The sequence below is a fragment of the Danio rerio genome, chromosome 15, assembly GCF_049306965.1.
Source record: "Danio rerio strain Tuebingen ecotype United States chromosome 15, GRCz12tu, whole genome shotgun sequence".
NCBI lineage: Eukaryota > Metazoa > Chordata > Actinopteri > Cypriniformes > Danionidae > Danio > Danio rerio.
The window spans coordinates 2912574-2932500 of NC_133190.1; the positions used below are offsets into that span (position 1 = coordinate 2912574).

General features: G+C 39.1%; 1 protein-coding gene across 2 annotated transcripts in view; it reads left to right on the top strand.

Moving 5' to 3' along the window:
• Window positions 1-19057, top strand: part of mre11a (MRE11 homolog A, double strand break repair nuclease) — a 29284-nt gene extending 10227 nt beyond the window's left edge. For both annotated transcript variants that reach the window (XM_021481375.2, NM_001320259.1), the window contains exons 9-20: window positions 1225-1396; window positions 2991-3071; window positions 3202-3331; window positions 5314-5417; window positions 7030-7203; window positions 8395-8454; window positions 8535-8730; window positions 12141-12221; window positions 13457-13518; window positions 14670-14737; window positions 18266-18347; window positions 18755-19057. In XM_021481375.2, the coding sequence (XP_021337050.1) occupies window positions 1225-1396; window positions 2991-3071; window positions 3202-3331; window positions 5314-5417; window positions 7030-7203; window positions 8395-8454; window positions 8535-8730; window positions 12141-12221; window positions 13457-13518; window positions 14670-14737; window positions 18266-18347; window positions 18755-18799 (1255 nt within the window). In that variant the 3' untranslated portion in view covers window positions 18800-19057. The remainder of the gene's footprint in view (window positions 1-1224; window positions 1397-2990; window positions 3072-3201; window positions 3332-5313; window positions 5418-7029; window positions 7204-8394; window positions 8455-8534; window positions 8731-12140; window positions 12222-13456; window positions 13519-14669; window positions 14738-18265; window positions 18348-18754) is intronic.
• The last annotated feature ends 870 nt before the right edge of the window (window positions 19058-19927 follow it).

The window sequence follows — 19927 nt, forward strand, 5'->3', positions numbered from 1 at the left end:
CTGCTGCCGTTCAAACCGAGCATAAGAATGGGGAAGAAAGGTGGCTTTGAATGTGGCATGGTTGTTTGTGCCATTTCAGAAACTGCATATCTACTGGGATTTTCACGCACAACCATCTCTAGGGTTTACAGAGAATGGTCTGAAAAAGAGAAAATATCCAGTGAGCGGCAGTTCTGTGGGCGCAAATGCCTTGTTGATGAGGTCAGAGCAGAATGGCCAGACTGGTTCCAGCTGATAGAAAGGCAACAGTAACTCAAATAAGCACTCGATACAACCGAGCTCTGCAGAAGAGCATCTCTGAACACACAACACGTACAACCTTGAGGCGGATGGGCTACAGCAGCAGAAGACCACACCGGGTGCCGCTCCTGTCAGCTAAGAACAGGAAACTGAGGCTACAATTCACACAGACTCACCAAAACTGGACAATAGAAGATTGGAGAAACGTTGCCTGCTCTGATGAGTCTCCATTTCTGCTGACACATTCAGATAGTCAGGTCAGACATTGGCATTAGCAACATGAAAGCATGGATTCATCCTGCCTTGTATCAACAGGTCAGGCTTGTGCTGGTGGTGTAATGGTGTGGGGGATGTTTTCTTGGCACACTTTGGGCTCATTAGTACCAATTGAGCATTATGTCAACACCACAGCCTACCTGAGTATTGCTGCTGACCATGTCCATCCCTTTATGAGCACAGTGTCTCCATCTTCTGATGGCTATTTCCAGCAGGATAACGCACCAAATCATAAAACGTGAATCATCTCAGACTGGTTTACTGAACATGACAATGAGTTCACTGTACTCAAATGGCCTCCACAATCACCTGTTCTCAATCCAATAGAGCACCTTTGGGATTTGGTTGAACAGGAGAAATGCATCATGGATGTGCAGCCAACAAATCTGCAGCAACTGCGTGATTCTATCACGTCAATATGGAGCAGAATCCCAAAGGAATATTTCCAGTACCTTGTTGAATCTACGCCATGAAGGATTAAGACAGTTCTGAAGGCAAAAGAGGGTCCAACCCAATACTAGTAAGGTGTACCTAATAAAGAAGCCAGTGAGTGATGGTATAAGCTACTAGTGCAATAATAGAAAACGACAGGTGTTATTTACAGATGGATGTGCTACAAGCAAATTATGACTAGAATCGGAGTTAATATGCATATGGCTTTTTAATATGCATATGCCTCATTTTAATACTTGTCTGGGTGTTCCTCAGGCACATTGGGTTATTGAGGGTGAAAGGTAAAAAGATGAATCTCCAGAAAATTCCTCTACAGACCGTCAGGCAGTTCTTCATTCAGGATGTGGTACTTTCGGATTACCCGGAGCTTTTCAGCCCAGAGCAACCCAACACCATGCTCAAAGTCCAGGCGTTCTGTCAGGAGAAGGTACAGACACACACACACACACACACACACACACACACACACAGGCAATTGAAATTTTTCTGTCATGTGATTTGAGCAGAGACTATAATGGCACCCTGCTAAAAAATCCAGCCTAGGTTGGTTGGCTGGTTTTAGCTGGTCGACCAGCCTGGTTTTAGAGGGCTTGACCAGCCTAGCTAAGCTGGGAGTCCAGCCAAAACCAGCTATGTCCAGCTTAAACTAGGCTGATCAAGCTGGTTTTAGCTGGATTTAGCTGGTCATTTTCCAGCCTAACCAGCTAAGACCAGGCTGGAAATGGCTGGAAACCAGCCTGGAAATGGCCAAAACCCCTCTAAACATTCTTTTAGCCAACTTGATGCTTTTTCAAACTAATTAAACTACTTTCAACAGACTTCCACCATAAAGTTTGTCCTCAAACTTTACTATCTAGTTCTAAATGTAGTGCACAATGTGCAACTCCTTCCATCATGTAATGAGCGTCTATGAACAGTAAAAGAAAACTACTGACCCAACCAAAAATAACAGACTAAGTTAAAAAAAAACTGAGTTTTTGTGGACCTGACATCTTGTTCGGTGTGTATCTAGAAGTCTTGGGTAAATGGTTGTCATCTTGGACACTATTTGGCAAGATATTACTAATTCAAGGTGATATTTGTGCAATTGACTCTTTTATTTTGTCCCTAGGTTGAAGAGATGCTAGTAACACGCTAAAATCCTGCTATTAACATGTTAATTTATGTTAGAATCCTGCTAGTAACATGCTAATTCATGCTAATAACATGCTAATTTATACTAGAAACATGCAAGTAACATGCTAATATATGCTAGAAACATGCTAACAACATGCTTATATATGCTAGAAACATGCTAACAACATGCTTATTTATGTTAGAAACATGCACCTGAGTTTTTGTGGACCTGACATTTTATTTGATGTGTATCTAGAAGTCTTGGGTAAATGGTTGTCATCTTAGACGCTATTTGGTAAGATAATATTAATTTAAGGTGAAATTTATGGAATTGACTCTTTTATTTTGTCCCTAGGTTGAAGAGATGCTAGTAACACGCTAAAACCCTGCTAGTAACATGCTAATTCATGCTAATAACATGCTAATTTATACTAAAAACATGCAAGTAACATGCTAATATATGCTAGAAACATGCTAACAACATGCAAATTTATGCTAGAATCATGCTAACAACATGCAAATTTGTGTTAGAAACATGCACCTGAGTTTTTGTGGACCTGACATTTTATTTGATGTGTATCTAGAAGTCTTGGGTAAATGGTTGTCGTCTTAGACGCTATTTGGCAAGATAATATTAATTTAAGGTGAAATTTATGGAATTGACTCTTTTATTTTGTCCCTAGGTTGAAGAGATGCTAGTAACACGCTAAAACCCTGCTAGTAACATGCTAATTCATGCTAATAACATGCTAATTTATACTAGAAACATGCAAGTAACATGCTAATATATGCTAGAAACATGCAAGTAACATGCTAATATATGCTAGAAACATGCAAGTAACATGCTAATATAATACTAATTTAAGGTGATATTTGTGGAATTGACTCTTTTATTTTGTCCCTAGGTTGAAGAGATGCTGGAGGAAGCAGAGAGAGAGAGACTTGGAAATCCCCAAATCCCAGAGAAACCTCTAATTAGACTGCGAGTATGTTTCAGTCGCACACCCTTTAATGCTTTTTGTTTTTACAAAATACTTGCGGAAATACTAGATGTGCCCTTGTCTTTTGATGTGGCCTTTTCTCTCTCTCTCTCTCTCTCTCTCTCTCTCTCTGCAGGTAGATTATAGTGGGGGTTTTGAAGTCTTTAACACTATGCGCTTTAGTCAGAAGTTTGTAGATAAAGTTGCAAACCCCAAAGACATTTTGCATTTCGTCAGACACAGAGAGACCAAAGGCAACATTAAAGGTAAGTCACAGACATCAATAGGACTAAAAAAAGATTAAATGTCAGGGACAAGTTATATATATATATATATATATATATATATATATATATATATATATATATATATATATATATATATATATATATATATATTTTTTTTTTTTTTTTTTTTTTTTTTTTTTTTTTTTTGAAGGTTCCCTTAAAGAAATCTAGTATATTTAGGTGTAGTCCAATAATAAGAGATCAGTGTATGAAAATGCCTATTGACTGACCTTCACCTGGCCGCTATTTCAAAAGTGAAATCGAGGCTGCGGTGGGAAAAAACCCGAAATTAGCGGAGAGTAGGGCTGTGCAATTAATCGAAAATCCCGTTCCGATTTCGATTTCAGCTTCTTATTCTTATTCGTTTAATAAAAACGATTATTCCATCCTATACCGCCGCCTTTCCAGTTGTACACATTTGTTGCTCTGCAAAGCTCAGTTCCAGGTGAAAATGACTAAAAGCATGCCCTGCTAAAAAAATCCAGCTTAAAGGGCCATGAAACCCCCTTGGGTGTTTTCACACCTCTACTTTGGAAAAAGTCAGAAAAGTGGGCGTGTCCAGCTCTGTTTAGGGGGGAGTGTCGGAGGAAGAAAAGAGGCATGGTGTGGGAGTGTCTATTTGGGCGTGCTGAATTTCAAAGTCAAAACACACACACACGGGAGAAAGTGACGGTGTTTACATGGACATCTGTAGTCGAATTATTTGCCAAATTATTAAATGTTGGACTTTAACTGCAATTTGGCTCTTTCATTTAGGGAATTCATTCATGTCCCTCCCGACAAACGTGATATTTGATTCGAGGAACTGCTCTAAGCGTGTATTTTTCATGCAATGTTTGATACCGCACGGTGAATGAGAGAAAAAAAAACTCAGCATTTCCCAGAAACTTAGATGCACACGGCAGGTAGCGTCAGAAAGCCACGTGTGTTATGCGGTGAAAACCCTACACGAGGTTAAAGTTTGGTTGTGGTGCTAACTTGTTTACACTCGGTGCAATAGTTTTTTCGATACGAATAAAATACGAACTGAATAAACAAAGAGCACTGGTCGCTCACTTACCAAATCTGTAGAGACAGGACAATCACCAGCAACTAGAGCCGCGTCTTTATTAAGAGAAGACTAAAGCGAATCCGGATCTCAGCGTTTGCAGATGAGAACAGCTCTCAGGTAAACAATGTTCCTTCTTAGACATGTAAGTTATTGTTGTCGAGCGTCGCGTACACTGGTAATCCACACGTGACTCTGAGCTCTCACAGAGAGAAAATGAAAACGAAACTTAACTGCAGCAAACTATAAAAGCAACACTTCACGCTTGTTTTGCCAACACAACGTGGCGTCTCTCGTCTAAACACTGTGACAGTAATGAATATTAATGAAGTTGCACAATAGAGCGCGCTGATTGGTTTGAACCAAGCCTTACTCATGCATTAATGCATCACACTGTAAGACGTAATAAGACTCACTCTGGCACAGACGTCCAGTCTGCACGCTGGAATACACGCTATTATGTCATGACCGTGACGCAGCTTCAAAAATCTGTTTCAAACCGGAAATACGAATTTGCTTGAAATAACGCAAAAACAACTAATTTACACTTTTTAGTGAAATATAGGTGTCCTAATAGTGTTTTTAGCAGTGTGGGACACATATACGACTGTCAACAGCTCAAAACATGTGTTTCGGTGTTTCGTGACCCTTTAAACCAGCCTAGGCTGGTTGGCTGGTTTTAGCCTTACAATCCAGAGAAACAGCACTCCTGATGCTGGTGGGTAGGCCATTCCATAGCTAAGGTGCCCTGTACGAAAAAGCACGAACACCCATAGTCTTCAGTTTACAGTGTGGCTGATACAGCAAGATTGCAGATGAGGAATGAAGACTACGGGTGGGAGTTGCCAGAGAATTTTTTATGGGACTAAATAGAAAAGTGCTCAAAGAAACAGTGCTTTGTTTTTATCTGCAGATGAAGATGTGGATTTTGAAGCACTTTTCTCTCGTCCCACTTCTGAGGTCTTACAGCTGAGAGTGGAAGATCTTGTGAAGGAGTACTTCCAGACAGCTGAAAAGGTTTCCATTTTGTCTGATTATGGATTAATCTTGAATCATATTTACTAGGGCTGGATGACATGGTCTTTTAAAAAAGAGAAAAACCCCCAATTTTTTCACAAAACTAAAAGATTTACGATTTAAATTGTTTTTCCCCCTCAAAAAAATTATTGGAGTTGAAGGTTATTAACCTGCAGTGCATCCTGACAGTATTGATAGCGCTTTACTTTTCTCACATTTGTTTATGTTACAGCCTTATTCCAAAATGGATTCAATTCATTTATTTCCTCAACATTCTACACACAATCCCCCATAATGACAATGTGAACAAACATCAGCAAAGTATTGAGCAAACACTGTGAATACTGATGTACATGTGATTTATCAGCTTTTTATTTGTAATAAATTTGCAACTATTTTAAACTCTTTTTCCACATTGTCATTATGGGGGATTGTGTGTAGAATGTTGAGGAAATACATCAATTTAATCCATTTTGGAATAAGGCTGTAACACATACCCGTCAACATTGGGATGTAAAAATAAGGGATATGCCCACCATAATAAGGGACCCCCCCCCCCCATCTTTAAATAAAAAAATCCCCAAATTACTCAATATATTCATTTGGAGCTGTTTCATTGTTTCAACAGTTAAATAGTCAGTAATATGTTTTAAAATTATTATTAACAAAAGAAAAATAATTATATACATTAGCAACAAATACATTAGCCAACAGTTCAGCTTAAAATTAATAGCTATTATAATGAAATAAAATCAAGATATCAAATCTCAGTAGCCGTTTCTCCACTGTATAACTTACACATTCTGATTAAGAGCAACGAATGAATCTCTCATTTATTAAGATTTTTTTTTATTACTTTAAATAAGAGGTGTCACTTAAAAAATGCACACATCTAACGTTATAATGAAAGCATTCGACTGCTTTCCTGACTTTATATGCTCATTTAAGGCAAAATTAGTTGTGTTTGGGGAAAAAAAAACACCAAGATCGACATCCTTATATGTTTTTATTATTAATTATGTGTGTATGTCTGTTTAAACACGCACCCAAAACCAAGACTTTCTCTCCGCTTTAAATCGTGTGTGCAGAATCGGTTCGGGAAACAGAGTCTATTTATCACTATGGAGCGTGTCAGCTGACAGTCATGCACCCATATATAACTGTTTTAGGGATTGTATAGGATGGGCGACGGCACCTGTAATCAAAAAGAAAATGGAATCACACCATTTTTAATTCTTATTTATGAGTGTTTTCATTCCTAAAACAAAGCGAAAGCACTGAAGACTCACGTTTTAGAGCAAGGGGTGACCCCTGGTGGTTCGGCGGTATGGGTTGGGTATAGGGAGGCTCGGCTGTTCAGAGAAAGACTGAAAATACGGGAGAAATACAGGAAAATACCTTTACGGCATGATAGCGGGATAGAAAAGTAAAATACGGGAGAATCCCGGGAAAAACGGGAGGGTTGACAGGTATGCTGTAACATAAACAAATGTGGAAAAAGCGAAGCGCTATCAAATCTTTCCAAGTTTACTGTAGATTGCATTGTTACACTTGCATGTCAAAAAAAAAATCCCTGAAATCGCGACTGCTGTGTGTTTGTGTGCGTGTCCAGAATGTGCAGTTGTCTCTGCTGACAGAGCAAGGCATGGGAAAGGCAGTACAAGAGTTTGTGGATAAGGAAGAGAGAGATGCAATTGAAGAACTGATAAACTACCAGCTGGAGAAAACCCAGCGCTACCTCAGAGAGCGACGGGTGGACGCCACAGAGGAGAAGATAGATGAGGAGGTACGGGAAGGGCGCAAAAAAATGCAGTTTTCTCAAATACTACTTTAGGATCTGATTTAGAATAATCACCATAATCTACGTTTCCTATTTTTATAGATAATAAAAAAGCTGGGTCAGTTGGCATTTCTGTGTGGAGTTTGCATGTTCTCCCCACAAGTCTAAACACATGCGCTATAGGTGAATTGGGTAGGCTAAATTGTTTGTAGTGTATGTGTGTTTATGAGAGTGTGTGGGTGTTTCGCAGTGATGGGTTGCAGCTGGAAGGGCATCCGCTGCATAAAACATATGCTGGATAAGTTGGTGGTTCATTCCACTGTGGCGACCCCTGATTTATGTAATGGACTAAGCTAAAAAGAAAATGAATGAAATAATGAATGAATGAATTTAATGAATGAATGAATTTAATGAATGAATGAATTTAATGAATGAATGAATGAATGAATTTAATGAATGAATGAATGAATGAATTTAATGAATGAATGAATGAATGAATAAAATAATGAATGAATGAATTTAATGAATGAATGAATTTAATGAATGAATGAATTTAATGAATGAATGAATGAATGAATTTAATGAATGAATGAATTTAATGAATGAATGAATGAATGAATTTAATGAATGAATGAATGAATGAATTTAATGAATGAATGAATGAATGAATTTAATGAATGAATGAATGAATGAATAAAATAATGAATGAATGAATTTAATGAATGAATGAATTTAATGAATGAATGAATTTAATGAATTTAATGAATGAATGAATGAATTTAATGAATTTAATGAATGAATGAATGAATGAATTTAATGAATGAATGAATTTAATGAATGAATGAATGAATGAATGAATTTAATGAATGAATGAATGAATTAAGTAATTAATGAATGAATTAATGAATTAATTAATAAATTAATGAATGAATTAAGTAATTAATGAATGAATTAATGAATGAATGAATTAATTAATTAAATAATGAATGAATGAATGAATTAAATTTAATGTTAATTCAATTATTTAATCTATCAATTAATTAATTAATTAATTAATTAATTGTTATTATTATAATTAGAATAATCAAAATTAGAAGTCCTCATTATCCAGAGCAGACAGAGCCGGATAACTGATCCATTTAAAGCTTATCTCATGCTCTGCAAAACAGTTGTTCAATTACCAACATGTGTCTTTAGATTCGACAGTTTCGAGATTCTAAGAGAAACACAGCAGAAGAGGACGAGGAAGTACAAGAGGTCGCCTTTTATTTCTCTTGCTTACAATATATACTATTCAGAAGAATGACCATGGCAACAGGTTATTTATTGGGTTTCAGGCTATAATTCGTGCAAAAGCTCATCGGGATCGTGGCGAAACCGCGAGAGACGATGACCTCGGCCTGTCAGATGACCCAGCTGACATTGCCATGGAATCCGATGAAGAGCCCTCGTCTGCTCCTCCAGTCCGTGGAAGGGGGCGGGGCTCCAGAGGAGGACGAGATCCATGCGCCAGTAAAAGAGGAAGAGCGAGAGGTATTAACAAGTCGAGAAATTGCAAATGATGACAGTTTTTTTCTATCACAGTATTAAGTAAATTAATGACAAATGGTATTAACAAAGACTTTTAGCTCAATCATCTACTAATTAGCTGCTTATTAATAGTAACTAGGGATGTAACGGTATCAGAATTTCACGGTTCGGTAATACCTCGGTATGAATGTCACGGTACGGTATTTATTGAATCATTTACAGGAAAAAACAAAACTTATGAAAATACTCCAAAAAAGTGCCAAAAGTGTCAATGACATACAAATTAGCCATCTATCTGTAAGCTTTGAAACAGGAACTTCAATTTTAATAACAAAAAATTATTAAACCATGTAAAAAAATAAAGTTTCAATTTAGTATTGTTGAAAACTCATCACATTCAACATTTAATCACACTCAGCCCATCTACCCAGATGAGAGCTCTGTTAGTCGGACTTCTCATCAAGCATCTCCCGCAACGAACAACGAAGCCAGGGTGATGTGAATGAAGTTATAAAGTACACTGTTCCCTTTGAAGATTTACCCGTGTCCTCGGTATAATCTGCTTTTCCATATCAAACTGAGAAGAAGAGACTGCAGCCTTGATCAAACTTGCGAAGTCTGAACTTACACGGAGATAATGCAGGACTGAACTGTGCGTGTAAAGCAGGTCGCACACCAGAAGCGACGCTCGGCGGCGCGCCGCGCAGCGCCACGTATTTTAGAATTCTAATCATAGGTTTCTATCAGGATACACACACCGGCGCCGCAAGTCGGCGGCTGTCGGCGGCGCCCGGCGACGGCTCAGGACGCAGTTCATTTTTCAGCCGCGCCACAGAGCGCCATCTGATTAGTTTCATGTTAAATATCATTCGAATGTGCGTGTCTGGTGTGCGATACTTTAATCTGTCATGTACGCGCCGTGTCGCGGCGCCGAGCGGCGCTTCTGGTGTGCGACCTGCTTTAGAGTTTTCCAGCTCTTTTCATCCCCGCTTCTAGCAGCACACTCCATTTCCGCATTACTGGATCTGTAGCAACAACAGACCGCAAGGGATGATGGTCAAGCATGGGCTGATGGCAATTGTAGTTTCAGCTACCTCCCGTTCGCTTCATTCGCCTGAGCAAATTTTCTCAGAAGACCTATAGTTTTACCGAGTCATGCGACTTCGGTAATATCGAAAAAAATTAATATTGCGGTATGACGGTATTTACAATACCGTTACATCCCTAATAGTGACCCTACTGAAAAAAACAGCTTAAACCAGCCTAGGCTGGTTTTAGCTGGTCAACCAGGCTGGTTTTAGAGGGGTTTTGGCCATTTCCAGGCTGGTCTTAGCTGGTCAGGCTGGGAGATGATCAGCTAAAACCAGCTTGCCCAACCAAAACCACTTATGTCCAGCCTAAACCAGTCTGGTCAAGCTGGATTTAGCTGGTCATTTTTCAGCCTGACCAGCTAAGACCAGGCTTAAATGGCTGGAAACCAGCCTGGAAGTGGCCAAAACCCCTCTAAAACCAGGCTGGCCAACCAGCTAAAACCAGCCAACCAGCCTAGGCTGGTTTAAGTTGGATTTTTCAGCAGGGAAGGTATTAGCTGGACTTAGGTTTGGGCTATAAGTAGGACTAGGGATGTAAAATAAGATCATACTTATCATAAGTGCTAATAAACAGTTTATATTTTGATAATAGGCAGGTAATAAGCCAGTAGTAAATGATGTGAATTATTACTTAAATTTAAGTGTTACCATATTAAGTTTCTGCCGGTTTTAAAATTTTTTGTTATGATTCTGAAGCTTTTATCACGGTTTACAGTATTGTCTCGATATGGTGTAAAGATCACTCTTATTTTAACTATAAATTAAAAAAAACTAAACATATAAATCAATAATTAGTTGAAGTTGTGCATTTATATTTGTTCATGATTGTAAATTTTAGTCATTTCAATTCCACTTTAATATATGATTAACAGCATTGCATTATAATACTAAACCACCCAAAATACAGTACATGTTAATTTTCATTAATGTCAATTTATACATATTTACATAATTCATTCATTTATTTTCTTTCGGCTTAGTCTCTAATTTAATTTAGTCTCTATGAACTTGCCATGGATAACAAATGTGCCAGACTGCACGTTCCTTCACGATCAGTCATCCCATGACGCGGGAAAAAATATAATATAATAAAAATATAATTATTATGTTTAATTATTATATGTATTTTTTTTTATTATATTTAAACGTTTTAATTAAACAAAGCAAAAAAATAAATAAATACGTCAAATGTAAGAAAACCTTTTTTACCCAGAAGGCCATAGCTGTGAATTCGCTTCTGTTTGGCAAGCCCGCCAATACAGGTATATGCCTGCTAATACAATGGGTCGGTTTCTGAGACCCCTCCGATTCAAAGCTGTAATGAAGTTCACGGCCCTTTGGCTGCCGCCCGCCGGGAAGAAGGAGGCGGAGAACCGACGCAGTTTTAAAATGATTTATTAATAACAGTGACGGCAGCTCCTCATGTAGACTGCCGTCTAAACCAAAACAAAAAGCAAAAGTAAAATATGTACGGCCCGGTCCTCTCTCGGCTTCCTCTGCCATAGTTCCTCCTTTTATGATCCAGAGCTCCTTCCGTGGGATCCGAGGCAGGTGCGCACCGCAGGTGTATCCACTCACGCGGTGGCCTCACTCAGTTCCCACAGCTCTCGGCCATGCCCCCTCGCCACAAAAGCCTTCAAGTTCAGGGCTTAAACCCAAAAGACGATGATATGATGGTCAGTATTTGAGTTTAGGATTTACGTGGACAGGACCAGCTGATGAACCACGACCTTTAAGTGTGGTTTGTCAAGGTATTTTGGCTAATGACAGGATGAGACCCGCTAAACTTTGACTGTTTTGACTGGGATGGACAGTTCTTGGATCTGTTCTATTCATATTGAACCATCATCCTTAAAAACTTTATATTAAAATACTTGTTATTACTCTGTAAATAATTGCACTTTCATGCAAATGATGATAAAAGTGAGTTACTGTACAAACTGTATAAATATATATATATATGTGTGTGTGTGTGTGTGTGTGTGTGTGTGTGTGTGTGTGTGTGTGTGTGTGTGTGTGTGTGTGTGTGTGTGTGTGTGTGTGTGTGTGCGTGCGTGTTTGGGAGGAGGGGGGCGCCAATGGATAAGTTGTTTTAAAAGGGAGGCCCACTGTCTTAGACTTTGAAAAACCCTGTACTAGATAAACCAGAGCTCGAAGCACTGAGCCACCCTGCTGCCTCCAACTAAACCAACAGGACAAAAATATAGCTGATAGCCAGACACAGTCATTTCATGACTCTAGACACTTTTTTGTTCACACAGTTGCACAATACAGTAAAAATGTGCATTTCTAAAGTTTATACCTGGGTAAATTTGTGTGCAGGTGCTGCCTCTAGATCAGGACGGGGCGGACGTGGACGTGGATCTCTCTCAAGTCCAGTAAAAACCAAGTCAATAATGGATGGTGAGAACACACCTTACACCTAAACACACACACACACACACACACACACACACACACACACACACACACACACACACACACACACAAGCAAGTGGTGTTCAAACGGGCTACAGATATTTGTTTACAGCAGATTTTTCGGTAACACCTTCTTTGAACCCTAACCCTTTTAAATTATAACTCTGTTTTAATTATTGATAATCAGTCTATAAATAAATGTTACAAAAAAAAGACACAACAAACCTTATGCTGTGTTAGAATGACACTTAAAGGTGCAGTATGTAAGTTTGACACCCAGTGGTTGAACTAGGTATTACATTCCTGCATCAAAACAAACGCAAACGCAGGTTGCCAGATTGAGGTGCAAGTCTGACTTAAGTCGTGTTCTAGCAACAGCACACGGTAGAGGGAATATTCTCCATGTTAAAAGGAGTTTTTGTTCTAACCAACACCCCGATTTGATCTATTAGAAACGGCTTCTATTTCTCGCAGGTGAACAACATGATAAACTGATCAGCTCAGGTACAGCTCATGTGCTTTATTCAGTGTTCAATGCTAATAATGTGAGTTTGAATGACATTTTACATGGCATTTATTGCCATACTACTGAAAGCAGCAGCAGAAAGCTCAGCTCAGATCTGGAAAATACAATAAAATGGAAATTGAGCTTTAGAACTAAACACGTGATTCAGCATCTACGTTTAATAATGGTAAAGATGTTAAATATGTATTAATTAGATTATAAACCTCACCGTTTCGTGAGTGAGTGCATATTCTGTGCTTCTGAAAGGCTGTATTTGTATTTCTGTCGTGTTTCGTCTGGTGCAAACAGACAAATTGCTTATCACTGCATATCTCTTCATGCAGCGTGTTGTTAGGACACAGGGTTACACTGTAACCTGCTCACCTAATGTTTACTCTCGTAATATTTATATTATTTGCTAATTATTTACCACCTCATGTGGAACTCTGAATCTGCATCTCATTTCGGAGTCTGCTATGGTCCACCGGAGGTCGCATTTCAGTCACGGACACATGCTTTGAGAGCCTTTCTGAATTGATAAATGAAATATGCGGTTTTCCATCAAGGCAACCGGGTGCTGAAATATTATTGGCTAAACTGGCATTGGGCGGGTTAAAATGACCAAACAAAGACAGCGAGAGATAAACATTTTATGGTATTTTTATGTGTTAGAAGAGTTAAACATGCAGCGTCTTTAAAACAATTTTCTTTTCAGTGTTTCAGGATGTAAGCCAGAGGTCCACTCGTGGAAAAACACCAAAGTCGTATGCTGAAGAGGTATTACACACATAGCTCTTTAATATATTTGTTCATGTTTATTTAAACATGTTAAAAGCCAAAGAGTCATCCTGTTTTTCATTTAGTCAGGACCAGTGGTGGAAAGAGTACTGAAATATTATACTCAAGTAAAAGTACCATTACTTGCCTAAAAATGTAGTGCAAGTAGAGTAAAAGTATCTGTTGTAAATATTACTCAAAGTATGAGTAAAAAATAGCCCTTTCAAAAGTGCTCATGAGTAGTGAGTATTGAGTATTAAGCTGTTATAAGCTGATGCATTTACATGTAATTTGTGTGTGTGTGTGTGTAAACATAACATTCTGTCGTGCGGTTATTGTCCAGCAGGCACACAACGTCATAAGACACTAATATTAGGTTAGAGTTAGGTTGTGACATCAGGTGACCGAAATTCAGTGTCTAAGGACAATGTTAATTCAAACTCCAATAATGACGTCAAATGACGTTGATATTTGGTCGATTTTAGGTTGTTAGAAAGTGACCAAAATCCAACGTTGAGCCAACATCTTAAACCAACATCCTATTGACGTCAAAGACTGATATTTATTCATTGGGTACGGCAACCAAAATCCAACGTCTGATAAATGTCAAAAGTGGTAACGTCCAAAAACGTCAAGCTGTAACATCTTTAGACGTTGATGTTTGGTTGATTTTACGTTGGACGTTGGACATTGAAGTTGGCCTGACACATTGAGTTCTGGCGTCAACCCAGTTTTCATTTCCAAACAAAATGCAACGTCATTAAACAATTAACATTTGTCATCTTCTCATCAGTGACCTGCATCTAAACAGTCTCTGGGCCGTGTTAAACCGCAGGTTGTAGAATTGAGGTTATAAGTAAATTAGTGAAGCGGTTCCAGACTAGCATGCATCCAGGGTGGTGCAGTTATAGGCAGTAGTTTTTAAATGCTCTGTTCTTGTGATGTGTTTTGTTTTAACATCCGAATGAACGCTTTGTGAATAAATATGTCTTATTTTGGTCATAAACATTTTATTTATTTATTGAGTTTAATTTCAGCTTGATGAAGTGTTTGCGCCATTTTTACTCCACTAAAAAATCCTATTGTGGTCTTTCTGTTTTGCGGTGTGTGATCTGAGTTCATTTAATCTGCTCTTGTTTCTCTATGATTAGATCACCATCGAGGACAGCGACTCTGATGAGGATGTTTCGTTTTTAAAAAGTTCCAGGACAAAACAAAAGTAAGTGGTGTACACGTATTAAAGAGATAATCCACCACAAAATAACTACTCATCCTCAAGTACGGTGGCCGGTAGAGCTTAACGCCCTGCAGTTCAAGAAAGCACATGCAATTACACAAAACACGAGCAAATAAAGAAGCCGTCTTCATCAATTTGACCGCACACGTGTTGCAAATTGGTCACAACACAAACAACTGAAGAAACGTGCAGCAAATTGGTCAGACGCTTCTTTATTTGCTGGTGTTTTGTTTAATATGCATGTGCTTTCTTAAATTGCAGCATGTTAAGCTCTCTCAGCCACCGTACTCAAGTGCTTCCACACCTTTGAGCAGAGGTGGAAAGAGTACTGAAAAATTAAACTCAAGTAAAAGCACCATTACTTGACTAAAAATGTAGTGTAGAGTAAAAGTATCTCTTGTAAACATTACTCAAAGTATGAGTAAAAAGTAGCCCTTTCAAAAGTACTCATGAGTAGGTATCAGAATTTCACGGTACGGTAATACCTCGGTATGAATGTCACGGTACGGTATTTATTGAATCATTTACAGGAAAAAACAAAACTTATGACAATACTCCAAAAAAGTGCCAAAAGTGTCAATGACATACAAATTAGCCATCTATCTGTAAGCTTTAAAACAGGAACTTCAATTTTAATAACAAAAAAATATTAAACCATGTAAAAAAAAAAAAAATTCAATTTAGTAGTGTTGAAAACTCATCACATTCAACATTTAATCACTCACTCACTTAGATAGAGATGGGTTTAAAGGAAAATTATCATATAAATATAATCTGGTAAAAGCTGGTATCTCTGGGTATTTACAATGTCCCCTGCAACAGAAAAAAATCCTCTCATTTGGGACTGAGGTTTCTGGGACAGAGAGATATGACTTGGCCCAGGTTGACAGCAGTGGGTAACGTTGTGCATTGTCTTTCCCCCACTTGAGAGGACAAACCATGAGAGAGATAGAGATCTCATGTCTGCATCAATCTGAACAGTGTGCTGACAACACCGCTATTCAGTACGCGCGCGACAACACAGCTGATAAGAACTCGCGCGACAACACAGCTGATAAGAACTCGCGCGACAACACCGCTATTCAGTACGCGTGCGGCGACAACACCCGCTTTAGAGTTTTCCAGCTCTTTTTCATCCCCGCTTCTAGCAGCACACTCCATTTCCGCATTACTGGATCTGTAGCGACAACAGACCGCAAGGGATGATGGCCACCCCTGGGCTGATGGGAATTGTAGTTTTCGCTACCTCCCGTTCGCTTCATTCGCCTGAGCAAATGTTCTCAGAAGACCTATAGTTTTACCGAGTCATGCGACTACGGTAATATCGAAAAAAATTTATATTGCGGTATGACGGTATTTACAATACCGTTACATCCCTAGTAGTGAGTGATTAGTGGATGTGTTTGCAAACGTAACTTTCTATAGTGCATTTATTGGCTATCTATTGAGTCAAAGCGATGTCACCAAAGGAACACCCTTGCTCTATTTTTGGATGAAGGCTTAGAGTGCTTTCACACTAACTCTTTTGGTCCGCACACGAGTTCGTTTGACGTCATAGTACGGTACGTTTAGCTAGTGTGAATGCGTCTTCTGAACCCAGGTGCGGACCCGTGAAGTGTACCCGAGTCCGCCTGAAAGAGGTGGTCTGGGGTACGGGTTATGCGAACTCTGGTATCACTGGTTCACTTCAGATGTGAATGCAATCGTGCCAAATAACGGAAGTGAACTATAGTAAACCGCCAACTGTACAACAAACTATTGTTTTCATAACGTTCGTTTGTTCATGTGTGTGTCTTGTTTCGTACCTTGGTGACACGCGCGGGACTGAGCCAGGGCAAACACAGTGATGTCTGCTTGTCTCCTCCAAAAACAGCTCCTGCAGACACTGTGTGATGTTCTGAATGTGCGTAATATTTTTGCGGCAGATGAACGCAAGTCGCTTTCTGTATGTCCAAAAGCTTTCAGTAAAAGCAGAATGACCGCGATGTGCGGGAGTCTTTCCATTTCGGCGCTTGCTTGCGTGGCCGTCACCTAGCAACGGCCGTAAACAAAACAGCAGCTCGAGCGTACCGGGGTTCAGAAGGAAAATAGACAGTGTGAACACAAACCAACCAAGGAGGTGGCAGGGGGAGACAATCGAACTTGGGTACGGTCCAGGCAAATGAACCAAGTGTGAAAGCATCCTTATTAGGCTCAACACAAGAGCCTTTATCGTCTTCCTGTGAATGAGCTACAGAGATTTTACATTTAGCGTCCAATTGCACTGAACACGCAGTGAATGCATTGTATCGAGATTCGGGGCATTGAAAACAGCTGATCTACCGAGTCTTCAGCACTCTGTCCGAAAACACTGGATTGATCTTGGCTGGCGGATCAACATTCACCACATGATCGCTCCCATCGGCGGCATTAATTTGTAACTTTAGGTGGGTTTGCAAATCTGTGGACTTTTCATTGCGTCTTTCTTAAACATCAGCCGTTTGCATTTCCCGCAGCCACTGAAGCTCCCTATCATCTCAATTAGGTGCGGCTGGAAAGTGCGAGCGCGTTGCCTCACGTGCGCATCTCTCCATTGGAAATAACGAACTTGCCGTGGTTATAGCCTCAGTCAAAGTTAATCCAGTGTGCGTGGTTATTAGTCTCGGTGTACAAGCTCGGAACTTTAAACTAGCTCACAGTTGGCACAACTTTGTTTAGTTGCCGCAGTTTTGTTCCGTTCAGAAACACAGTTTTGAGAAGCCTTCACGATTAATTAACCGTGACGAATTTAAATGTTGTTAGTGAAACCGGTTAATCATTACATCCCTGTACAGATGACACATACATCTTTACACAGCGGCTGTAAAACTATACAAAGACACAAATGATTTTGTAACCATAAGTCTGACACATTCGGAAACATTAGGAATATTGATACCTTAATAGTACTCTCTGCTTGGTCTGTGTCACAGTCCAGGTCGTACATGTACAGCTGAATGCTGGTCCTCTCACTCATGTAGCTTCTCTCTGTCTGCCTGTCTGTTGCCATACACGAAGCAGGGGAGCTCTTGGCTCCGCCCCCTTGTTAAGTTGGGCGGGAATTCGAAACTAATTTTCATGTGAAGCAACACGCCCCTAAAACAACAACATTTGTACACGCCCCCAACATAACACTTTTAACACAATAAAAAATCTGAACTGTGTTTTGAACTGAACCTAAACTGGCGCACTCAGAAGAACCATAATATTCATATTACATCTTTAAAAAGGGGTCAAATAGGTGCCCTTTAAAACATGTGCTTGTTTGTTATAAACATTAATAATAATGACAAAAAAATGCTAATTTGTGCACCTCATTACTTCCGTGTGCAGTAGTACTGCCGTTGTAGATGATGTATTCTAGGAAATTGTCTTACTACTTGGTTTCGAGTGTGGTCCTGAAAAATCTCAGTTTCAAGGGCTAACTAGCCCTTCCCCATAGCCCTAATCCTTCAAGCTAGGCCTAATTTTTTGTTATCTATTTCACAATAGGCTGCCTTCATTAAGTGACAGTAAGAGGGCGTCCCAGAGCCAGTCTTTAAAAGGAGTGTGCATTGATGAAGACAGCGGTGAGGTAAGGTTCATAAACAATCCTGATGTGTAGGGATGCAACGAAAAGGAAAATTCTGGGCATAAACCGAAGATTTTGAATATGCTTTAATTTAATTTATATTGATTTAATTTAATTCATATTTATTTAATTTATATTGATTTAATTAAAACATTGTTTAGTTAGTTTAGTTACTTAGCTAGCTTTAGTAAGTTAAATGATCTAATTTTATAAGATTTTTTAAATTTAATTCAGTAACTTTATTTATACTCTTTACAACACACACACTCACACACACACAGACACACACACATAAGCCAGTAAAATTATCACGAAACCGATCATTTTTGGTGGCTGAAAATTGTGTGCATCACTACTAAATGTATTGTAATTGTTCCCAAGTTGATCTTTGCCTTCTGTTCTTCTCTCAGGATGAGTTTGATCCATTCAAGGGCTCAAGAAAACAGCGCAGATGAGGACGGACTTCCAGCTGCTTATCTACTTTTTCTTAATGAAAATTTAATAAAACCGATTTTTCTTTTTCCTTTTAGTCTACAAGAATCTTTGCAGCGATTTGAGTAGGTTCAAGGTTCAAATCCCTAAAGTTGCTTTAAAGTCATTGTTGAGTGATGTACATTGAAAACTGATGTCTTTTAAACTATTTTTTTAGGATTTATTTGATCATTATTACTGTTCATGTCTGTTTTTAAGTCATAAAAGCGATGAACCTGTCACTTTTCTTCTCATGTGTTTATTCATAGAACATTGCAGGTGGCAATTTATGGAAAGGTATGTGTATGAAAGTTTGATTTATGAAGTGTTATGTGTTATGTGATAGCAAAATACTGCATGTGTGTTTGTTTCTCAACAAATGTATTTTTATTGCACAGTACTGCAATATTAACACTCACCGGCCACTTTATTAGGTACACCTCACTAGTGCTGGGTTGGACCCCCTTTTGCCTTTAGAGCTGCCTTTATCCTTCATGGCAGAGATTCAACAAGGCACTGGAAATATTCCTCAGAGATTTTGCTCCATATTGACATGATAGCATCACGCAGTTGCTGCACATCCATGATGTGAATCTCTCATTCCACCACATCCCAAAGGTGCTCAGTTGGATTGAGATCTGCTGACTGTGGAGGCCATTTGAATACAGTGAACTCATTGTCATGTTCTAGAAAACAGTCTGAGATGATTCGCGCTTTATGACGTGGTGCGTTATCCTGCTGGAAGTAGCAGACACAAGATGAGACACTGCTCATAAAGGAATGGACATGGTCAGCAACAATACTTAGTTGGTACTAATGGACCCAAAGTGTGCCAAGAAAACATCCCCCATACCATTACACCACAACCAGCCTGAACTGCTTATACAAAGCAGGATGGATCCATGCTTTCATGTTGTTGATGCCAAATTTTGACCCGACCATCTGAATGTGGCAGCAGAAATCTAGACTTAACAGATCAGGCAACGTTTCTCCAATCTTCTATTGTCCAGTTTTGGTGAGCCTGTGTGAATTGTAGCCTCAGTTTCCTGTTCTTAGCTGACAGGAGCAGCACCCGGTGTGATACACACATTTTGGTTTATTTAATCCTAAAA